This window comes from Centrocercus urophasianus, unplaced genomic scaffold (assembly GCF_019232065.1).
Source record: "Centrocercus urophasianus isolate 14NV4802_14NV808 unplaced genomic scaffold, USGS_Curo_1.0 seq_17, whole genome shotgun sequence".
NCBI lineage: Eukaryota > Metazoa > Chordata > Aves > Galliformes > Phasianidae > Centrocercus > Centrocercus urophasianus.
Genome location: NW_024884722.1, coordinates 32,075,959 through 32,097,299, shown reverse-complemented (window position 1 = coordinate 32,097,299; position 21,341 = coordinate 32,075,959). Strand labels below are relative to the sequence as shown.

The 21,341-nt window shown below is 41.9% G+C and overlaps 1 protein-coding gene across 1 annotated transcript; it reads left to right on the top strand.

The window, feature by feature from the left end:
• Positions 1-60: 60 nt before the first annotated feature.
• Positions 61-9,078, top strand: ECD (ecdysoneless cell cycle regulator). The gene is made up of 13 exons (XM_042818849.1): positions 61-250; positions 1,183-1,300; positions 1,403-1,490; positions 2,243-2,424; positions 2,778-2,970; positions 3,445-3,573; positions 4,404-4,529; positions 4,837-4,922; positions 5,966-6,072; positions 6,765-6,942; positions 7,277-7,344; positions 7,467-7,687; positions 8,237-9,078. The coding sequence occupies exons 1-13, from the start codon at positions 61-63 to the stop codon at positions 8,465-8,467; spliced, it is 1,917 nt and encodes a 638-aa protein (XP_042674783.1). The 3' UTR covers positions 8,468-9,078.
• The last annotated feature ends 12,263 nt before the right edge of the window (positions 9,079-21,341 follow it).

The following is a 21,341-nucleotide window of genomic DNA, read 5'->3' as shown; positions in this document are numbered from 1 at the left end:
CCCGCCGCCATCACGGCGCCCCGGGGAGGCGGAGCGCCGCGCGCGGCACCGCACGGCGCGATGCAGAACCGCGGGAGGGCCGCGGCGGCCGAGGACGCCGTGCGCTACCGCCTGTTCGCCGTGCCGGGGGCGGGAGGCGAGGAGCGGCTGCGGCGCTGCGCCGACGGCATCGCGGTGCGCCTGGCGCCGCTGCTGGCCGCTTACATCTGGCAGCGACAGCGCTTCCGGCTGAGATACGTGCCGCCGTGCGGTGAGCGGGACGGGGATGGGGTGGCGTGGGGTGGAATGGGATGGCATAGGATGGGACGGCATGGCATGGTACGGCATGGGATGGGGTGGGGTGGGGTGGGGTGGGGTGGGGTGGGGTGGGGATGGGATGGGATGGGATGGGATGGCGTGGGATGGGATGGGATGGGGTGGGGTGGGGTTGGCTGGGATGGGACGGTGTGGCATGGCGTGGCATGGCATGGGGTGGGATGGGATAGGGTGCAGTGGGATGGGATTAACATGCGGAATCAAACTCTATAACCACAAAGTAGTTATAAAAGCAGTTATGTTTTAATCAGTGCTGCACAGATACTGGGTGCAAGGGGGATCATTCCTCCTAACTTGCTCACCGTCTGGAAAATACTACAGATTTAGGCCATACTACAGATATAGGCCAAACAATAATAACAAAACAATAATCAATAGTTTTCCTGGAATTCAGATACATATTCATTACGCGCCTGAGAGCTCATTCACATGCAGACCCACCCCTCTTGCACCTGCGTAGTGGGTCATGGGATGAAGATTTGTTGTTTTCCTCGTGAAGGCTTCTGACCTTTTGGGGAGCATCCCCCCATACCAGTTTCTTCTTGCCCTGTGGACATCTAATCACCTCCTTGCCAAATGTCCTCAGGCTGTTCTCAAACGCTTATCTTTACGGCCTTCATCCACCTCGCTATCCCAGACCCAGTGGTCTGCCTTCCCTTATTTTCTAACAAGCTCTACATTCTTGCTTCTGTAAACAATCTCTAACTATTCTCCTTCACCCCCCTTATTCTCAGTCACTGTGAAGCCTTCTTGCCTTTTAACTTTCGCTTATGGGGTCCTTCTCACCTTTCAGGATGGGATGGGATGGGGTGGGCAAACTGAAGGACTTTGCCTACCAGGAACAGTTGTGCGATTCTGTTCCGGCAGGAGACACTCCGGAGCACATCGGCGGCACCACGCTGTTCGGGGACAACGTGGAGGACGAGTGGTTCATCGTGTACCTCGTGCGGGAGATCAGCCGCGCCTTCCCGGAGCTGGTGGCCAGGTGGGGTCCTGCCTTACTCCGCAGCGCTGGGCTGCATTCAGTGGGTGCCTTCAGCAGCTCCCTGCCTTGCGTTGTATACAAAACTGGCTTTTCCTTGAGCAGGATCGATGACAATGATGGGGAGTTCCTGCTGATCGAGGCAGCCGATTTCCTCCCAAAGTGGCTGAATCCTGAGAACAGCGAGAACAGGGTGAGAGCGTTGGGCACCACTTTCGATCCCTCTCACAACTCAGGCTGCTGAAAACTGCGCTTCTTTTTGCTGCATCCTTCAGTGCTCACATGTGGGAGTTTGCAGCCTGCAGCCTTGGCTCTGCTGGAGGCTTCTTCTCAGGCACATCTCCAGCTGAAGGGAAGCTTTCAGTGTTGTCTGGTGTAAAGGAAACATTTGGCCAAACCTGGAAATTCTGGGAAGACCTTATTGTGGCCTTCCAATATTTGAAGGCAGCTCGTAAACAGGAGGGGGAACGGCTGTGTACGAGGGTAGCTAGTGATAGGACAAGGGGGAATGGTCTTAAACTGAGACAGGGGAGGTTTAGGTTAGATTTTAGGAGGTAATTGTTCACACAGAGGGTGGTGAGGCACTGGAACAGGTTGCCCAAGGAGGTTGTGGATGCCCCATCCCTGCAGGCATTCAAGGCCAGGCTGGATGTGGCTCTGGGCAGCCTGGGCTGCTGGTTGGTGACCTTGCACATAGCAGGGGGTTGGAACTAGATGGTGATTGTAGTCCTTTTCCCAGGCCATTCTATAATTCTGTTGATGGGCCTCTGAGCAGCCTGAGCTGCTGGGGAGGCAGCCAGTCCACAGCAGGGAGTTGGAACTTACAGGCTTTGAGGTCCCTTCCAACCTAAGCCATTCTGTGGCTATCTGATGTACAAAACAAAACCTTGCATTGCTTGTGTGACTGTGCTTTTCCCACCTGATGAAAATGTTACTGTTTGCCAGGTGTTCTTTTACAAGGGAGAGCTGCACATCATTCCGCTGTCAGAGACAGAAGAGCAGCAGTGGGAGGAGCTGCCTGCTGAAAGCCTCACCATCTCAGAAGCATTGGCACTTTTATCTGCCCATTCGGAGGAGTTCCTGGCTGCAGAACCCATTCGAAGAGCTGTGTATAAACGTATCGATGGGTATGTGTGTGGTTTATTTGGTGTTCTGTGACAGAGAGTGCTGATTCTGGGCTGTCTGAGGAATTTCATTGTATTCAGTCATTTTCTTGTTAGCTGCAGTAGAGCTGGTTCTCTTTTAGCTAGAAGTTTTCCTGGGGCATTGTGTAAATGGGGGACCTCTGTCCTGTGAGCTGTTGTGTTATGTGGGGACTCTGGTGGTGGTTCACTGCTGGGATGCTACCCCTACCCATGGTAGGAATCACCTTCCTTCCCATCCTTCTTTAATACTCTGATGTAGATGACAGCAGTAGTTAAAAAGGAGCGTTTGAGGCTTGCAGTGCACTGAACACAGCGTTACAATTGTGTGAACACAGATATCCTGAGAAAATCCAGGCCTCTTATCACCGAGCACACTGCTACCTCCCAGCAGGCATCGTGGCAGTGCTGAAGCAGCGCCCATCGTTGGTGGCTGCAGCAGTCGAGGCCTTCTACCTGCGGGATCCCACCGACCTGAGGGCATGTCGCTCTTTTCACACCTTCCCTCCCGAGGAGCGAGTGATGACTGTGGTAAGTGATCCCTCTAATTTAAGTTCATGTTTGTTTAGAGGTGCTGGGAACTTGGAGTATTCTTTGTGAAATCTGAAAAGTGACCCATCTTCACTCAGAGGGTGGTGGGGGATTTTCACCCAGAGGGTGGTGAGGCACTGGAACAGGTTGCCTAAGGAGGTTGTGGATGCCCCATCCCTGGAGGCATTCAAGGCCAGGCTGGATGTGGCTCTGGGCAGCCTGGTCTGCTGGTTGTGACCCTGCGCATAGCAGGGGGTTGGAACCAGATGATCATTCTGGTCCTTTTCAACCCAGGCCATTCCGTGATTCTGTGATCTTAGGCAAATATATATATATCTAAAATACTATCTCAGATAAGGTCAGTAATATTGATGCTTCGAAACCAAATTTAAATGGAATTACGGGAAAGTTGATGCCCATGCAGAGCACAGTTGTACCACAATGAGTGTTTTTCTCTTGCTTTGGCCTTTTCAGGTTACATTCACCAAATGCTTGTATGCACAGCTCGTGCAGCAGAAGTTTGCCCCAGACAGGCGCAGTGGATACACGCTGCCCCCTCCATCCCACCCACAGTACAAAGCCCACGAGCTGGGCATGAAGCTGGTAATTACTTTGTATGGATTTTGTACTCAGACTGTTCTGTTTGGTGTTTGATCTCAGAAGTGACTCTTTGCCTGTAGGTGGCCTGCTTGCATAGAGAAGCAAACAGCAAACAGTGAGCAAACAGGCAGCGACTTTTTTGTAAATGCAGTATTGTGGGGGACTACTTACAGAATAGAGCACTCCTGTGCTTCCACCTCTAGAAACCATTTTAACCAGGATTGAAGCCTTAAGGCTGGTACAACAGGTGGTGCTGTCCTGCACCTCAAATTTGGCATGAAACATGTAGAACTTGCAGCACAGAACAAACACAGGCAAAAGCTGAGATGGGAACAGGGTGGGATTTGTCACTTGGAAGTACAGAAGGCTCAGTGTGCCCTTAGGTCTCTGCTCCAAGCAGAAATACAGCCACATCTGAGAGCAAGTTTTCTCTTCTGAAATTGCCTGTCCTGAGGTTTGTGCCTCACTGCAGCATTTTTGTCTGAACTGCACAGCTTTGCAGGTCAGCACAGAATATAAATACAGTTGAAGTATTGGTGCTTATGCGAGCAGGAGTTGGTGAGTTATAGATCTCTCTTATAGTTTGCTTTTCAGCAGCTTTCCCTGTAGACAAACTTTGTATGTCAGATTGCAGTATCTTGCTCTGGAAGTTGCCATCTCTCTTCCTCCAGCAGTAATAAACCATTTTGATCTCACAATCAGCTTTGCTTTCTCTTTCCTAAGTGGCAGAATTGAGTGCTCAGTGATAGGGAGTTGTTGATGCAGTCATTTAGAGCTGTGCTTAAATTTGTCACATCTTGAGAATATCTTCTTGTTGCATCTCTTATTTACAGGCTCATGGCTTTGAAATTTTGTGCTCCAAATGCAGTAAAGTGTCTCCAGATGTGAAGAGAAATGAGTTCAGGGGTCCCCTGTGGGAGAGGTACCTCCGCAGCCTGAAGGAAAAAGATTATTTTAAGGTGAAGTGTTGTGTCTGTGTGTATATTTTACATGATCCAGAAGAAAAAACAGCACATCTTTTAGCTCTTGAACTTGTGTAAGTATTTCTAGCAGGGCATGAAATCTAATGCTTCCACCCATGGAAAATCCATGAATATCTTCAAAGGAGGCATGTGTGGTTTGTCCCCCTTCTAAATTAATCTATTTATTTTTGGAAATTAAAATGGATTTGAGTAATTATTTGAAGTTGTCATTTTGAAACCTGGCTGTGAAAAGCAAGTGGAGGGAGAATTGCTTACATTCCTGCTTGTGTGCTGGATTAAACAGGGAGAAATGGAAGGCTCTGCAAAGTACTTGGAACTGTTGCGTATGGCAGAACATTACTTCCAGCAGTCTGTTAACAAGCCAGAAAGGTAAGAACTGTGTATATTTGGTGACTACATAGAACCTGCAAGCATTGCAGCTAAGTTTGTGTGTTCGGTTTGGTTTTTAAGACTTTCTCAAAAAAGTCTGAAGCCGTTTTCCTTTGTGCATTTAATATTGGTGCTGTGGCTCTGGCATGTGAGTATTAATTCCTCTAGTATGCTCTCAATCAGTAAAAGTTATTGCTTGAGTAACTATTTATCTTGGTTTTGTAAAGTATTAAGCTATTTCAGGTGGGTTAAGAGGTGGCTAAAAAGTGTTATTCACTTGGTTGGTTGGCTATGGAGATCATGACAGGACAAGGGGGAATGATTTTAAAATGAGACAGGGGAGGTTTAGGTTAGATATTAGGAGGAAGTTTATCACGCAGAGAGTGGTGAGGCTCTGGAACAGGTTGCCCAAGGAGGTTGTGGATGCCCCATCCCTGCAGGCATTCAAGGCCAGGCTGGATGTGGCCCTGGGCAGCCTGGTCTGCTGGTTGTGACCCTGCACACAGCAGGGGGTTGGAACCAGATGATTGTTACGGTCCCTTTCAATCCTGGCCATTCTATGATTCAATCTCGGTGAATAGCAAATAAGAAGTAATCTGTCTCCTTTACTCAATGGGACAGGTGGCTATGAATATCTCCAAAAGATCCAATCAAAAAAAAACCAAATCATTGAAAAATATCTGAGGATTTACGTGTTCAAAATATCTTGACTGTTAGTTGCTTGAAGTTCCTGTGTGCATTGTTAGGGTCTGCCTATCTTAACATTTACCAAGACAAAATAAGCACTAAGAACAAAGGAAGTAGAAGAGAAATGAGCTTTGGAGACAACAACAAGGAATGTCACTAATTAACTCTGTCTTATTGTGGCTAGTACTGTCTGTGTAGTATGCTGGTAGTTCCCCACACTTTGGTTATCTTTTTACTTATTTGCATGGAAGGAATAATGTGGAAGTTCACTGGAAATGTGTATGGAGTGTCAGGTGCCATTAGCATGGCAATGCAAACAAAACTCCATTGCAGTAAAGTAAATTTTTTCCTTTTAGCTCTGTTGAAATGAGTCCCGGCGATGAAATCTTGACACTGCTACAGACAACAACATTTGATGTGAAAGAGTTTGAGAGAGAAGCAAGTTGTCTTCCTGCAGAGGATGGTGAGCAGGATGATGGGGGATGGATTCTTCCAATCACAAACAGTTATTTGTGGTGAGGGAGGGACAACTGTATGATTTCTTTGCCTGCTTCTGTTGCGTTAGAGTGTTAGAGTTGTTGCGTGGCTGTTAGAGTTGTTACTCACGGGCAGTCATTTCAGATTGGCAAAACCAGTTCATTTATATAAACCACAGAGTCTGATGTTGTTAATTTGCAAGACATGCAATCCAGTTTCTGATTTGATAGCAGTAGGTCAGGAGCACCATACACACACACACCAGGTCAAGCACTTTGTGTCAGCTGTCCACCAGACAGAAAGCTTTGATTATGTCATGAAACCAATTCCAGTACTGACAGTGCGAAGCTTAACCAGTATGTGGTGCATTATAATGGCCTATATGAAACCAGCATAAATTTTGTTCTAATACTTTCTGACTTGTAGCTGTTGCCAGTGTTCAGTATAGGTCACATCTGTATTTCTGGATGATTTTTTAAGCACAAAAACAAAATGTTTTCTGTTTATCTCAGCTCCTCACCTACTTTGCACCTTGTGTTATCAAGTATCATCTTGAAAACTTAATTGTGCAAATAAAGTGAGCTACAAAATGCTAACAGTGCTCTCAGCCATCTAGATTGGGACTTGTGGGCTAACAGGCTGGGGCTCAAATAGGAAATATGTCCTAAATTCTTCTAGATGACAGTTGGCTGGAGATTTCTCCTGATGCTCTGGATCTGATGCTGAAGGAGGCAACAGGTGAATCCCACCGTTCCACAAATGAAGAAGAGCAGAAATATGACTTGGAAGCAGTGGCTGAAAGTATGAAGGCTTTTGTGTCCAAAGTCTCAACGCACAAAGGAGCAGAAATGCCATGGTACTGGTATTTTTTGGAATAGAGTGTGGAATGTGATTTCATTCACTTACAGCACTCTCAGTGATTCTGTGATCTTTCAAATTTGGGAAGTATTCTCTGTAGTAGAGGCCTGAAGCAAACATCTGTATTAGTAGTGAATAGGATCTAAACTGGCTCTGTGACCACTCATGCTCTGGTGCAGGTAAAAGTGGTGGAGGATGCTTTATCTTCCAGAGCTGCTACTTAGCTTTGTGGCTTGTTTTGTTTCGTTTAGCAGTGTGGCACCCAGTCCTTGTCTGTGTTAGGCTTGTGCAAGCATAGGAGCTTTGCTTATTGAAAACACTTTTTATTTCAGGTCATCTGATGAAACCAACATTACCTTTGATGTAGATTCTTTTACAAAAGCGTTAGACAGAATTTTGGGTGAGACTGCTTGCTTTTTTTGTCGAAATTTCTCATGCTTATTTAGTGTCTGTGGGTTTTCTGGTGATCCACATGCACTGTGCTGATTTCCTTGCTGTCTGTGCTTTCATGAAAACACACAGGGGCAGACTCAGAAGAGCTGGATTCTGATGATCTGGATGAAGAGGAGGAGTTTAACTTCTCAGATGAGGATGATGATGACCTAGATGCCGAATATCAAAGGGAAGACGAGGAGGTATCACCTAAGGAACTTATAGGCAGTCTTAAGTCATATATGGATGAAATGGACCGTGAACTGGCACAAACCAATGTTGGGAAAAGTTTTACCACTCCAAAGAAAGGGGTAAGCGTGCCTTGAATATTAGTTTGTGGCATAATCGTTTTGAGAGATTTGTTAGGAAAGAAGAAATATGCTAAAAGAAGTCATCCTGAGCAATGTGATCAGCAGTGTTTGTCCTCTAGCCATGTGCTGATTACTAAAAACAATAATCCTGTGCGCAGGCAAAATGTGCTGCAGGTGCACCACCGTGTTTTTTTGAAACCAAAACATAACTCAGGTTTAACGTGCACGTTGATGCCAAGACTTGGTTTCATGTCCTTGCAAGCTGCAGTTTGACTTCTTGTGTTTCGATTGTGGGTCGCTCCTGTAGGAAACTGAGCCAAGACTCACTAACCCTCTGTGTCTTTCTCCTGGAACATCATCCGCATAATGGAAAGTGATGATTTCTAACTGGCATGAGTATTTGGTGACCACATTCCTCTCTCTCAAGGCAGATTGGAACATACTGAACTTTGTTGGTGACAGAACTGTTTTCTTTTTTTCTCTCTTTTTATTTTTTCTTTTTTGTATACGATTTGTCTTGATGAAACTTTTTCCTTGTGCTTACTACAGGCATATTCTGCTAAAGCAACTACATCTGAAAATGCTGGCCTGGATTCTGAAGAGGAGGATGCTGAGTTGACACCAGTTGATGTGGATATGAACCTAGTAACTAACCTGCTCGAATCTTACAGTGCTCAAGCTGGACTGGCAGGACCCACCTCTAACATTTTGCAGAGCATGGGGGTGTATTTACCTGAAAATACAGATCGTGTTGGTTCTAGTGAGGATGCAGCAGAATAAGAAGAATAAGAATATTCTTCTTAATTCAGAAGACGTGACTGATTGGGAAAAGAGACACAGAAAGAGTAGCAGCATTTGGAAGAAGAGATGAGATTTGAATTTAAAGCATTTTATACACGTGCTGTGTGTGGCTTTAAAGACATAAAGTGAGTTTACCTGGAAATGCTGTCTACCCGGAAATCCTGTCTTTGACAGGACTAGGAGTTCTCCAGTTATGTTTTCAGAGAACTGCAAAGTGATGTGAATGAAGACAAAATGTGTCTTTAAAGCTGACATTCCGATTTGCTGTATTTCTAAAATATCCTTTACCCATGGCAAAGTGCTGCCAATATCTGGAAAATGCTGCTGCATTTGGGGAGACAGAGGAATACCATGCTGGAGAGACAGTGTTCTCTTGTGTGGATTTGGGAATGCTGATTCGATGTTCATCAGATATTTGAATGCTTTTTCAAATGTAGAAATGCTGCATTGTAAGAACTTTTGATAATTGCTATAAGAATATTTTGTTTTTTACTACTTAGAAGTATTTGATGATGAGTAATCTGATAAAATATGTGGATATTGGTATATTTTTTGAATTTATTTAAAATAAAAGCAGAAGTACAACCAGATTGCTGGAGCTGCTTTTTTCTTTGAAGGTGTGCATAACTTCTGTAACAAAATGTTGGAAGTTCTTGGAGTCAAAGCATTTTCACAATGGAGCATTTTTTTGATTCTGTTGTGACTGCGCATTGGTAGTGTGCCATCAGTAGCTGTGTGTGAGCTCAGTCTGAACAGATGAGTTTCGTTCTTTAGGGAAAATGTGACCTAGAAGTGCTTTCACCTAGAATGATTCATCAAATCTGGATATGAAGACTTACTTTTAACCAGATAAATAGGAAAGAAAATGCATAGAGAGCAAGAAGGCAGATCTGCTGGATTCATTGGATTTCTGGAAGTCTTTTCTATTCTTCCTTCCACTGAAATTCAAGAGCCTGACACAATTTACACTGAATGCTAATTTGTACTAATGAATTAATCTGTACTATAGTGGATTTTGCAAATTGTTTCTATTTGCTGTTGGGCTGGGTTGTGGTTATTTGTTTGTATTGTAAATGAGGAATTTCTTGTAACATGCTCCAGTACAAATCAAGAACGTGGAGATTGCACACATGAATGAATGAAATGAGCGTGAACAAGGAGCGCTCAAAATGGGAAGACCGAGAATCACAGAATCAAATACTTCTGGATTTGGAATCCAAAGAGGGGCTTGGGTTTTGTTCTGATCTGCTGACGAAGTATTCATTTCTTTAGAGAAGAATCTGTATGCAGGAGAGAGATCCGAAGTTAAACTTGCCAAGAAAATGCATTTTGTATCCTTGAACTTAGAGGAAAAGAAAAGAGAACCATTTCTGAGTTACGTAGGTAATTGAGTTCAGAGAAGAAGTGAATCCCACAAATATGTATTCATATCTTAAAATAAGAAAGGGATTTAAATGTTTGCCTGATCTTGAATCCACAGTGAAATCTTCCGTGTTTCTGCAGCTGTAGGTGCCTAAATTCTACTGCTATTATACTGGAGCTCTGGGCCCAAGGACACGATGTGGAAGTAGCCCTGTCCGAATCAGTCTCAGGCAAGGCTCAGTGGCACAGTGAGGCAAAAATGCTCAGTGAAATCAATAGCTAGTTTTTCCGTTACCACAAGGCTGGTTATTGCTGTTGTCACAGCTTTGATTGAACAACCAGAACTTTTAAACTAAAGCAGAAAAATAAGTCAGAAATGTACCAAGATGAGAACCTTACTGGCGTATTCCAGTTGGGCTTTGATTGTTTTTAATGTTTCCCTGTCTCAGTGCATCTCTGCTGGACACCACAATGTATGTAAAAAAGATCATCCTTTGCTTTAGAGTGCTTATGTCCATGCCTGGTTTTAAATCTACTAGTTTACTTGGGTTCATCTGTGGGATTTGATCGAATGACCTGACTTAAAAGCAGAGACCTCATTAGGCATGCTCAGAAAGGCACGCTCATCTCAATGACTGCCTCACAAGGCACAGCTTGAAACATATTTTTTCCCCATTGGGATTGCATTCATATTACATGTTTATGTATTGTTTTCAATACGTTTATTTTCTCTATCAGATGGTCACACATGATGACTGGCTTCCTTTGGTGTTTCTGAAAAAATTAATGTAAGTAATAATAAGGGCTGAACTGACCTGGCGTTCCTTTGCGTGCTGCAGGTAAGAAGCTGAGTATCCTAACAACAGAACAGAAGAGCTTTACTAACTGAAAGTCAGATGTTTCACACACAGTGTGAACTAATTTTGTGTCTGCGATGTTGGCCAAAAACCAGAGCTTACTGGGGATTCTCTAAGGTCTCCTTTATGTGGTTTTAAGCAAAATTGTACGACAAGTTGCTAGGCTTCACTTGCATACCACGTAATCAATACATTGATTTAAATGCACTCTGCTGCGGGTGAGCATGCTGGATTTTGCAGTTGAATGTCAAATGGTCTGAAGCAGTGATGTTTGAGATCTTTGTCATCCATAGTGAAACTGAAGAAATTAGCCAACTGTTTTCTGTTCATGGATGCGTATTTATGAGCTCCCGTTTTCCTTGCATCATTATATAGACTATATGCACAATCTCCTCTGAAGAAGGTGCGCTGAAAAAATATGGTTTGGCCTCAAAATTGGTCTCATTTACACTTGTTTTTCATTTTAAACGTGCAGCATAACACACATCCTCAATGCTTACCCCCACGGGCTGGTGTTAAAGAGGAGCTAGATGAGCTTCTAACAGAGCTAACAGTTTTTTTTACAGTTTTCCTTATTTCTTCATTTTCGCATTCTTCTATTCAGGAGTAAGGTTTGTTGCTCATCTTAAGCTGTGGAAGACAAAGTTTTCATTGGTCACAGCTGCTGCTAATCCTGGACTATGAGTCCATGTGTGCATTTTCCTGGCTTGAAAATGATGTTAAGACATTGAGGTCCCTTTCTCCCTTTGTTTACTGACTACTTTCCTTCAGCATCTGTCATCTTGCTTCCATGAACTGTCTGCTTGTGTTGCAGGGAGTGTTAATGATGCTAGAGGCTTCCATGGTTTTCAAAGCTATCCAAGACGTCTTGTAGCACATCTGATATTGGTCTAGCATATCATACAGTTACAACCTTGACATAAAAACTGTAGTGGAAATGCTAAGTGAGGGTCTGAAGCAGTGATGGAGCACCTGGGGGGAAGGCAGGGCCAACCCAGAAGAGCCCAGGTGCATACAATCCAGTTGAGTGGCCAGAAGGGCTGGAGCCAGGACCCACCCCTTCCAGACCTCACTTAAGGGTTGACAGGGGAAGGTGAGGAAGTTTTGCTGGAGTTTCTTGCTTATTTGGGGCTTTCTGAAGGTAAGCAGGTCTTTTCTTTTGCTTCTGCATGCAAGACTGTTACAATTTGGCTTGCTCTCATATGCTGTAGCCAAAGATTTTGCCACCCTGTTAATATTGCAGTACTTTTCATTCCATTTCAGCATTTCAAAAATTTAACTGGTTTTCACTTTATTTGTGTATAACCAGTGTTTGCATTCACCTTTGTACTGAAAGTCTTGAGTCAACTAGTTACTTAATGTATTGCTTTAAGCTTTCTGTGATCTTTGTCAAATTTTTCTCATCACCATGTTAGGTTTCTGTCTTGATTTATCTGATCTTTCTCACAATTTTGCCTGCTTGAACTTAAATAAGTTCTTGCACTTGATGTGAACATCTTAATGGAAGCTGGCCAGTGAGACCATTGCTGGTTTTATCAGGCAGTTAACAGGGAGTCATCAGAACATGGCAGTGGCAAATAGGTAAGTGCAAAGCATGGAGCTACATCCAGTCATAGAACTGTAGAATGGCTTGGGTTCGAAGCAAACCCGAGGACCATCGAGTTCCACACCCCACCTGCTGCAGGCACAACCACCAACCTCCATATCTAATAGTAAACCAGGCTGCCCAGGGCTCTATCCAACCTGGCCTTGAGCACCTCCAGGGATGGATGGGGCATCCACAGCCTCTCTGGGCAGCTGTTCCAGCATCTCACCATTCTCTCTGTAAAGAACTTCCCCCTGACACTTCATGTAATCTTTTTCTCTTCGAGCTTGAAAACACTCCCCCTTGTTTTGTAATGGTGTTTTAGAATCTGCCATTCCTCCTCCTTAGTTTGCTGATTTAACTTAAGATTGAAGTGATCATCCATGCTACTGTTAGGTCTGTAAACTGAACTGCATTTTTTTTCATAGTACTTAGGCTTTTGTGTTGTTGCCTTTCATCATGCTGTTCTTCTGCTGTTCTTTCTGGTCAGTTTATTCTAAGCTTCAGTAACATGCCATTATAGAGCTTTCTTTCCACTTAAACTGAATAACATCATAAGAAAAAAGAAAAGGAAAAAACTCTCAAGCAGTGTTTAGATTTAAGACCAAGGACAAGTTCTTTTATAAAGGACAGATGAAAGATTTGATCATTATGGAACTCTGTTACTGTCTTGGATTGGGGCGCCCAATTGTGAGATGAAATCTTTGCAAGGAGTTAGACATACCCTACCTGAAGGATTGCATTTGAGCTGCTTCACCCCGCAGTGGTCAAATGATTGTGAATGGAGGGTTAGTAATGGAATCTTTGATACAGATTTGAGTTAACCTGTAGCTTGAAGATACAAAAGGAAGAATACCTCACCACAGGGATAGTGACAGGCTGATGGTTCTTTGTAACAGCAAGTTAATGGTGTGGCCACACCTTATGAATAGTTCCAGGGGAAAATATTTCTGCTGTGAGGAAATAAAACACATTCATTCAGCCAAGCTTCTATAAGGAAAGACTGAGATGAGTAATAAGATTTGGGTGTTTATGATCTAAGACATGTTTATGATCCAACTACCCTTTCAAGGAATGGTTAGCAACCAGCAGTGGTTGCGGTGAAAAGGTTGTTATGAATGTGATTTACGTGGTCACTGTAAACGTATGCTAATGTGACATTGTAGTCATAATGAGATCCATATTTTACTTCTAAAATTAAAAGGTACTTGGAAAAAAAAAAAAAAGACTTCTAAGTATGAAAATATAGTCTGTGTTCATAGTTGTTAGCAACATTTTTACTTAGATGAAATGGGGATTGGGTGACTGTGTGCCTATTAGCTTTATCTTGGTATACAAGCCTAAAGAGTGATTTTTAATGGAAAAAAATAATTAGTAACATGAAGGAAGGAAGATCAGATAACATTGTGTGGGCTGGACTGAATGTATCTACCATCTTGAAAAATTAAAAGGTGGCATCAATATAGTTTTGAGTTCTTAATGCTGTTTGGCCATGGAGAAGTTTAATGCTGACTTTGGAAATATTGTTTCCCATTGAAGTCAAGGGATGTTAATGTTAAATTCACAACTTGGTCTCCATTATTGTAATGAGGAAATTTCCACTTGCAGTTTTGAAGTGAAGTACTCAGCATAGGCCCATGTATGCCTAAAAAATAATTGGCAAAAACAAGTACACAAATCAGTGATCTTAATTACCCTATTATTTCATGTAATAAGGGAGGACATGATAAAAGCTATTTGCTTGATGTAATTGCCAGTCAAAAAGCAGGACCTAAATGTAATTGAAGGTCTAAGGAGACGGGCAGAGTAGATGAAATTGAGTGAAAGGAAACTTAGACGGGGTGTCAGGGATCGATTCTTAATGAAGTTGCAGTATTTTTTTTTTGTAGTAGTAGATTGGTATTAAATCTTTCCCTTTTCTAATTCAGAACTAAGAACTTGCGTATTTGCTGTGTAGAGCAGTTTTGCATTTTCGGGGTGTTGCACAGTATGATTTAACTAACTTTTTCTCATTGCTGAATTCATGTTGTAGTATATTAATCTGGTGGCTTAGAAAATTGGAAGTAGAATTGCAAACCAGATTAATACTTGTGTTGGATTTGGGTTTGATGTCTGTGGAACACAGAATCATAGATGGCCAACGTTGAAAAGGACCACAGTGACCATTTAGTTTCAACCCCCCTGCCATGTATGGTGTCACCAGCCACAAGACCAGGCTGCCCAGAGCCACATCCAGCCTGGATACAGCATGTTTCCAGTCTTGGCTGGACTGTCCTGTTGCACTCACCATGTAGTCTGGATTTGGTGCCTTCTGACTTCCAATTGTTTGTGCTGATGATAGATGGACTGTGTGGACAAGGCTTTCCTAGCAACAATGCCACTGTATGTAGCTGCTATGAAACACTGGGTTCTCTGCTGCTGCAGGTATTTATAGGGTTAGGCTCTTGTTTCTCACTGGCAAAAATGCATAGCAAATGGTGGTGTCTCTTTTAGAAAAAATGGTGGTCTGTAGCTGAGAATTTCCTTTATGAAACAGTGTCATTGTGCTCTTTGTACTTGTTGTAAGGCGTTACTTTTGGAGAAGCCTATGTCAACACATCTTTGTATTTACAACTCAGTCAATTTACAGCTCACCTGTCCTTGTGCTTGTGTACACCCACCCAGGACAGAAGGGAAAGGCGTTTCTTTTATGATACAAATATTTTTCTTCCATCACTGTAACAGCAATTCCACAGTGAAAAATCTGTGTTTATGGTGTCCTTGTACCTGTCTCATAAATCCAGTTATTTAGCTGCAGTGGGGGGGTAATCTCCTGTGCTCTGGGTTGATGCAAACTACAGGTCTTAGGAAAGCAACAGGTATTTGAACACTGCTTTCATCATGGCCCATGTCTATCATTGCTGTTTTCAATAATACATAGTGATAATGGAGGACTGCCCAAATAAAAGTGATTGATTTCACCTCCTGAAACCTGTTTTGATTTGGGGAACTTGTTTTCCAGTGAAACACAAAGTCAGGGAGTTGCACATTTTGTCAGCTTTTGTGGGAGACAAGTCCATCCTTACATCCATTCCTGGTCAAATTATCTGAAGCCAAGTTGACCTTCACAACTCTTCTCCTATCAGGTATGGGCATAGGTTCTACAGAGGGCCTTCTTTGAGTCTCTGCATGGTTCCTGTATTTTTTAATGGCTTTAATGATTACAGAGCTTGCAGGAAAAAAAAAAAAAAAAGCGGTTGGTTAAAAACATAAAATGCTTCATTTGGTGTCTGCTCTGATGTGTCTTTAAAAGCCTTAATGTCAAGGAGGCTGCCTAATGCTTTGTGGCATTCAAGGCTATTGAAAGATTCTCAAATTTGCAACCCATAGAGCTAAATAGTCCTAATCAGCTGTTGTTTTAGGAAATCCTTTTCTATGTGTTATTGGAGGACCTCAGCGATAAAGAATGCATTTAAATGCTTTCAGCTTGTAGGATAGGCACAGCAATTGTTTTCATGAAGAGACTGTGAAAATATCTTGAGAATATAGATGGCACTATGTGCTCAGAAATAGAAATCTGTGTGTTTGTGTATGTATGCATTTATCTAGGATGAGAGCAGGAAGAAGAGAAAAGCATGTAATAATCGGGGTGTTATCAAAACATTGCCTGCTAAGCATTTATTCTGATTACTTCCAAGAAGTTACGAGTGTATACTCCATCCCTGGAGGTGTTCAAGGCCAGGTTGGATGGTGCTCTGGGCAGCCTGGTCTGGTATTAAATGTGCAGGTTGGTGGTCCTGCATGTGGTGGGGGGGGGGTTGGAGATTCATGAGCCTTAAGGTCCCTTCCAGCCCTGGCCATTCTGTGATTCACAGATGAACAGTGATATCTGAGGGCCGACAGACTTGAGGAGGCATTCTGTTTTCTCCTAGGGTAAAGCAGCATAAATTATCCCATGGCTTAGAGCAGGTCACGTGCCTTACCTGAGTTCAGAAGTGTTGTGATTCTTCCTTTGTGCTCTCCTGTGCCTTCTGAAGATGGAATGCATGTGCTTCTTCACAATATTCAGAATACGAAAGGTATTTTAATATGTGAAAGCCAAATACAGGTCTGGAAGATCTGTCTTCAAGGCTAGTTGATAGTTTTGAATGTTTGTGAAGCAATTAAAATCCTGGTAATGTGCTAGAGATTTACATCCCTTAGCTTCTGAGCTTCCAATTTTAACTGCAGCGTATTTTATCCTTGTTCAGAGCACTCATAAAAATGGCTCAGTTCAGCAGACGCAATTACTTAAGGATTAAATGTCATAATATGGACTAGCAAGCAAAATTGATGGAATCTATATGAATTCCCTGCTGTCTTAGGCTAGAAGTCCTTGTTAAAAATTTCTCAAGCCCTTACTTCAATGCTGCACATAAAAGGGGACTGTGTAGATGTGCAGGGTTCTTAGTCCACTCCTTAGTGTGTTCTTACATGCTTTTAATATGTTAAAAATGCCTTTCTTGACATCTTTGGTGGTGAAGGTAAGCCAGACACCCCTCCTGAAGCTATTAAATACTTAAAGGAAGGAAGCCTCTACATCGTGTTCTTGTTAAGCATCTAAACAGCAATTAATACAGGCTCTTAGGTTGTTTTATATGGCCACTAAGCCTGCTGATTCGTTGTGCTGAACTTCCATCAATGTGTTACTATCTGTCATGAATGTGAAGGGAGCCACCAAAGAGATCCAGATTTAAAAGAATGGTGCTGTCTTCCAGCACTTACAAACAGAAGGAAGTAAGCTGTCACAGTACTCTTGTTTGGATAATTTGACTCAGGTTTCCAGTTGAGTTTTATGAATCCCACACTATGCTGATGGAGGTTGGTGCAGTAAAAATGTAGCAGCAATTATTTTGTCTATAAATTAAATATCAACTTCCACCTCCCCTCAAATATTTGAATCTCAGTGTCTCAGATGGAATTGAATCATCAGCACAATGTCCTGTTTCATTTCCACAGAAGGATTAAATTTCCTTTGTGCTATTTCCTATATTTTCAAATGCCGGTAAAATGCAGAAACTGTCAGGCAGGTTACACTGGATTGAAGATAGTTAGCAAGTGGGGAGGTGTGGGAAGTATGTTCTTTTTATTCTGGTGTCTATAATTTAACTTTAATAAGCTTGGTGATGAAAAAAATGATGTATATTTAAGTTTTGCATAGAATTATTTGTTGTAATACTCAGATCTGGTGTGGTTACTGTTCAAGGAGGGCAAAACTGTCAAGAGTAAGTGGATAAAATGAATTAGCTTGCGTTAGATTTCAATGGCTGTGTAAATGGCTTTCTGGGTGCATGGAGAGAAGCTTGATGCTATGTATTGAAGTTGATAGAGATTTTACAAGTACCTCCAGAAAGTTCTTCAATAAAGCCTCTGGATAGAAATACTCAAAACAGGCAACAGTTGACTGTGGTTCATTGCAGGTCTCCTGAGAAATTAAGTAAATTGATTTATTTCTTCATCCATTGTAGAAGAGAAGAATAATATTTTATTGTCTTGCCACAGTCTAACAGTGTTCTCATGCATATATTGTGAGCTATGTGATGAGGACATATGAGGACACAAATGCTAGTTCTTAGCTTAATTCGTCCTTCAGTTACTCTGTTTGTAAAATCACAGTGGTGTGCATGTCAAATGTATTAGTTACTTAATTTTCCTGACTCGTTTTGAAAATCAACTAATTCTTGTTTTTCTGTGCAATATATACCAATACACAGTGCAGCTGAAGTAGTTTTATTATTTGGCCCTTGATTATTTCAGTAGGATTCAGGGGATAAAAGAGTTAAGATGTTTCCTAAACTATTTCTTAGACCGTGTGGAAATGAGAGTCAGTTAAGAGGATAAAATGTCACTGGTATGATTTCATGAAACATCAACTTTCTTCCTGTAGGTTAAAGATATGAATCTTTTTTCTTTTAGGCCTCTGGAATTTTGGAGCGTGGTGTCTGTGAAGATGGTCAAGTTTTTGATGTCACTGAGGTAGGTACTTGTAATAGCTTATGTTATGTCAGTCAAAAAGCAAGTCAGAATGCAAGCATTTTATTTGCTTTTTATTCTACGTTTTTTCATTATGACAGATCTCAAAGAAATTGGTAGCATGTAAGTAACAGGAAAGGCACTGCAATACTCATCCATTTAAGTAAATTGAGGGTCAGTAGTAAATAGCATGAGTCTAGTACAGCCTATAGGGGATCTTAGATGTTACAAGCATTGCAGCTAACCTCTGGCAGCTTAGTACAAATACAGTGCCATGTGTAGCCTATAATGGATTGCAGGGAGACCTAGAAAAACTTAGCTCTTGTTTGACTTTGCAGAAATTTTATTGCCAGGAAAATATCCTTCAATTGAAGATGTGAAGGCAATGTTTTGAAATGTGCTGTTGAAATATTGTGTAATAGTTGGGTAAGTTGTTTCAACTTGCTGTGTATTTACCAGAGAGCCTTTCTTTTCCTTTTTTCCAAAAGGAGGAAGTCCTGTGCTCAACTATTGGCCTTATTTGATTACTCTTGATGTTGCTGAGTGTCAGACTGCTTGAGTTGCTTCATTTTTCATTTCCTGGGGACTGTGGAAAAAAGGTGGGTATCTGTCTTTATGTTAATTTCCATCCAGAAACTTTGTGGGGCTGTAAAGTCATAATAATCAAGACTACAATGTGTTAATGTAACTTGCCTCAGCCAACAGTAGGGGATGAATGGCTGATCTAGAACTTGCCTGGGTGGGTTTCACAGTCTCCCTATTCAATTACATTTAGAAGTGCTTAATTATACCAGCAAATATCTTTGTTTTCCCATACTGGGAGCTTAAGCTGTGTAGGTGGAGTGTGCATGCAGGGGTGGTGTGAACTCCTCCAGTTATCCAACTCTATTACTTGGAGCTACTCTGAATTAAATGTTCATTGGAGTTCTGACTTGAATTTTGCAGAAGATGCAGTCCTAAGTAGAACATAAAAACAAGAGGCATAAAAAGCAGTAATGGGAGGTTACTGAGCAGCTATCAGGAGAAAAATCTCAACTGCAGATGGCTGAACTACTGATTGCTCTGGAAGTGCATTGCAAGGTATCAGCCCAGCTAAGCAAGCCAGGTTATGTGTACCAAGCAGTAAAACACAGCTGTCTAATTGTAATGCTTTACAAGTTTAATGACATGTATATTAATCTGTTATTCCTTGGGGAATCTAGTTTTTTCAAGACTTCACTCTGCTTCCTGTGAAAGCTAATATTTAATGTATAAATGCACATGTAGAACTCCATAACTTGCATTGCCTGGATGCAGAATTAGCTTTTATCATAATGAATTAGGATATAACTAACTTAGGAATAAGGTGATAGTCCCAGAGATCAAAGCTCAGGGCATGATTATTTTAGGGCAAAGAAAAATATGCGCAAGAAAATAGTTTCAGCAACAATTCTGCATGCTGAAGACCTACATGGATCTATGGTAGACGCCCTTTGGTAACTTGGAGTCCATACATTCCCTTGCAAATTCTGGTTCAGTTTTTGGAAGGCAATGATGTTGAATTCCTCACCTTATATCAAGTCATGCTACATACTAAATCACCTGTATTTCAGACCAGGGTCATTAATAAGTCATTAAACATTGCTGATATTAATATGTTGAGAAAATGAAGATAGACTAGAAATGATTTTATCTGAGCTTGGCTCCAATAAATTGATTTTTAAGCAGTAATTTTTTTTTCAAGAGTATAACAGACTAGAGATAACAGTGCCTCTTAAACATTATCAAACCTAAGGTGCTAATGCCTAAAAAGCACTTGCAGGAGACTGAGCAGGTGAAAAGGAATAAATCTGTGTGATGTTGTTTTGTGGAGTTGAGGTTGATCTGAAGGCCCAGCTGTAAGGGAGGGAAATATTAAATAAAGAGTAACAGTCTGCATGCTTTAGCAATTGTGTGTAGAAAAGGTAAGTTTAAAACCAAGGAATGCCTAGGAGAATGAAGAATAAAAATGCTTGTTCCTTGGTTCAGATGCATATGTTTCTCTTGGCTGAAAAACAGTGAAAGTATTTGAGAGACTGTCTTTCCAGAATCTCCATTAACTAAGAGAACCTTGAAGACGCTCTGAACATCTATGAAATACCTCTCTTAAGGAAGAGATCTAAAATAATACTTTAAGTCTAAAATCCGTGTAGGCTAAACATATATACATTTTCCAAGGACTTGATCTTCAACAAGCTCACAGAGAAAGCCAGTGGGGCAACCTGAATCTCTCAAGTTCCAAGCTGGCACTCCCCCAAATAATATCATGGGCTGGCTGGTTCTAAGTTCCTATGCTGCCTGACATAGACAATTTCAAAACAACAACAAACACAGAAAAACTTGCGGAGATCTTATGTTGTGGTTTCTGCTTGCTTTTAGTTTGCAAACTCTTGTATCTAATATTAGTATTTTCACCAATGGATTATTTTGGTGATGGAAATACAGTGCTGAGAAATGGAAATTGGAAGGAAGAAGACAGCATCTGTTGGAACCAAGGGTGAGGATGCTGTACAGCTGTTAACGTAGTAGTTTCCATCACTCCATCCTGATTTGTGTGCTGGTATGGCACAAATCCGCTTGGGAAGATATGAGGTTGGAATTCAAATTTGTTAGAAGCAGTTGGGAAATGCAGTGTTTGCAGGAAATGCTGCTGTGATTTTTTGTGGGTTCTCCTTCAATGACTTCGCAATTTTAACTGCTACATATTCAATATCAGCACAGTGTCACAATGAAGTATGACTGCACTTGAGATAATATGAAAAAATCTCACCTACCCTGATACCAAGGATTGTAGGCCCCATTTCCTGCTGTCTTACACTGGTTGTGACGTTGTTAGCCATAGACATCTTGTTTGAAATCCTAATGAGTGTGCTAATATGAGCAAAGGTAAGACTGTTCAAGTGGTACGTGGTATATGAGAGCTCTATCTTATCTAAATACTAGTTTAGATATTAGATATATTAGATGTATTAGATATACTAGTTTAGGTTTCCTTCTGAGATGACTGAAGTCCAGACTTAAAAGTTCTGTATGAGCATGT

What these genes read in the sequence shown, in the direction of transcription:
- ECD (XM_042818849.1), top strand. Translation starts at nt 61, where the DNA reads ATGCAGAACCGCGGGAGGGCCGCGGCGGCCGAGGACGCCGTGCGCTAC. An exon ending in AGGAGCGAGTGATGACTGTG is followed by an intron (nt 2,971 to 3,444) that starts GTAAGTGATCCC and finishes TGGCCTTTTCAG; the next exon opens with GTTACATTCACCAAATGCTT. An exon ending in AAAGGAGCAGAAATGCCATG is followed by an intron (nt 6,943 to 7,276) that starts GTACTGGTATTT and finishes TTTTTATTTCAG; the next exon opens with GTCATCTGATGAAACCAACA.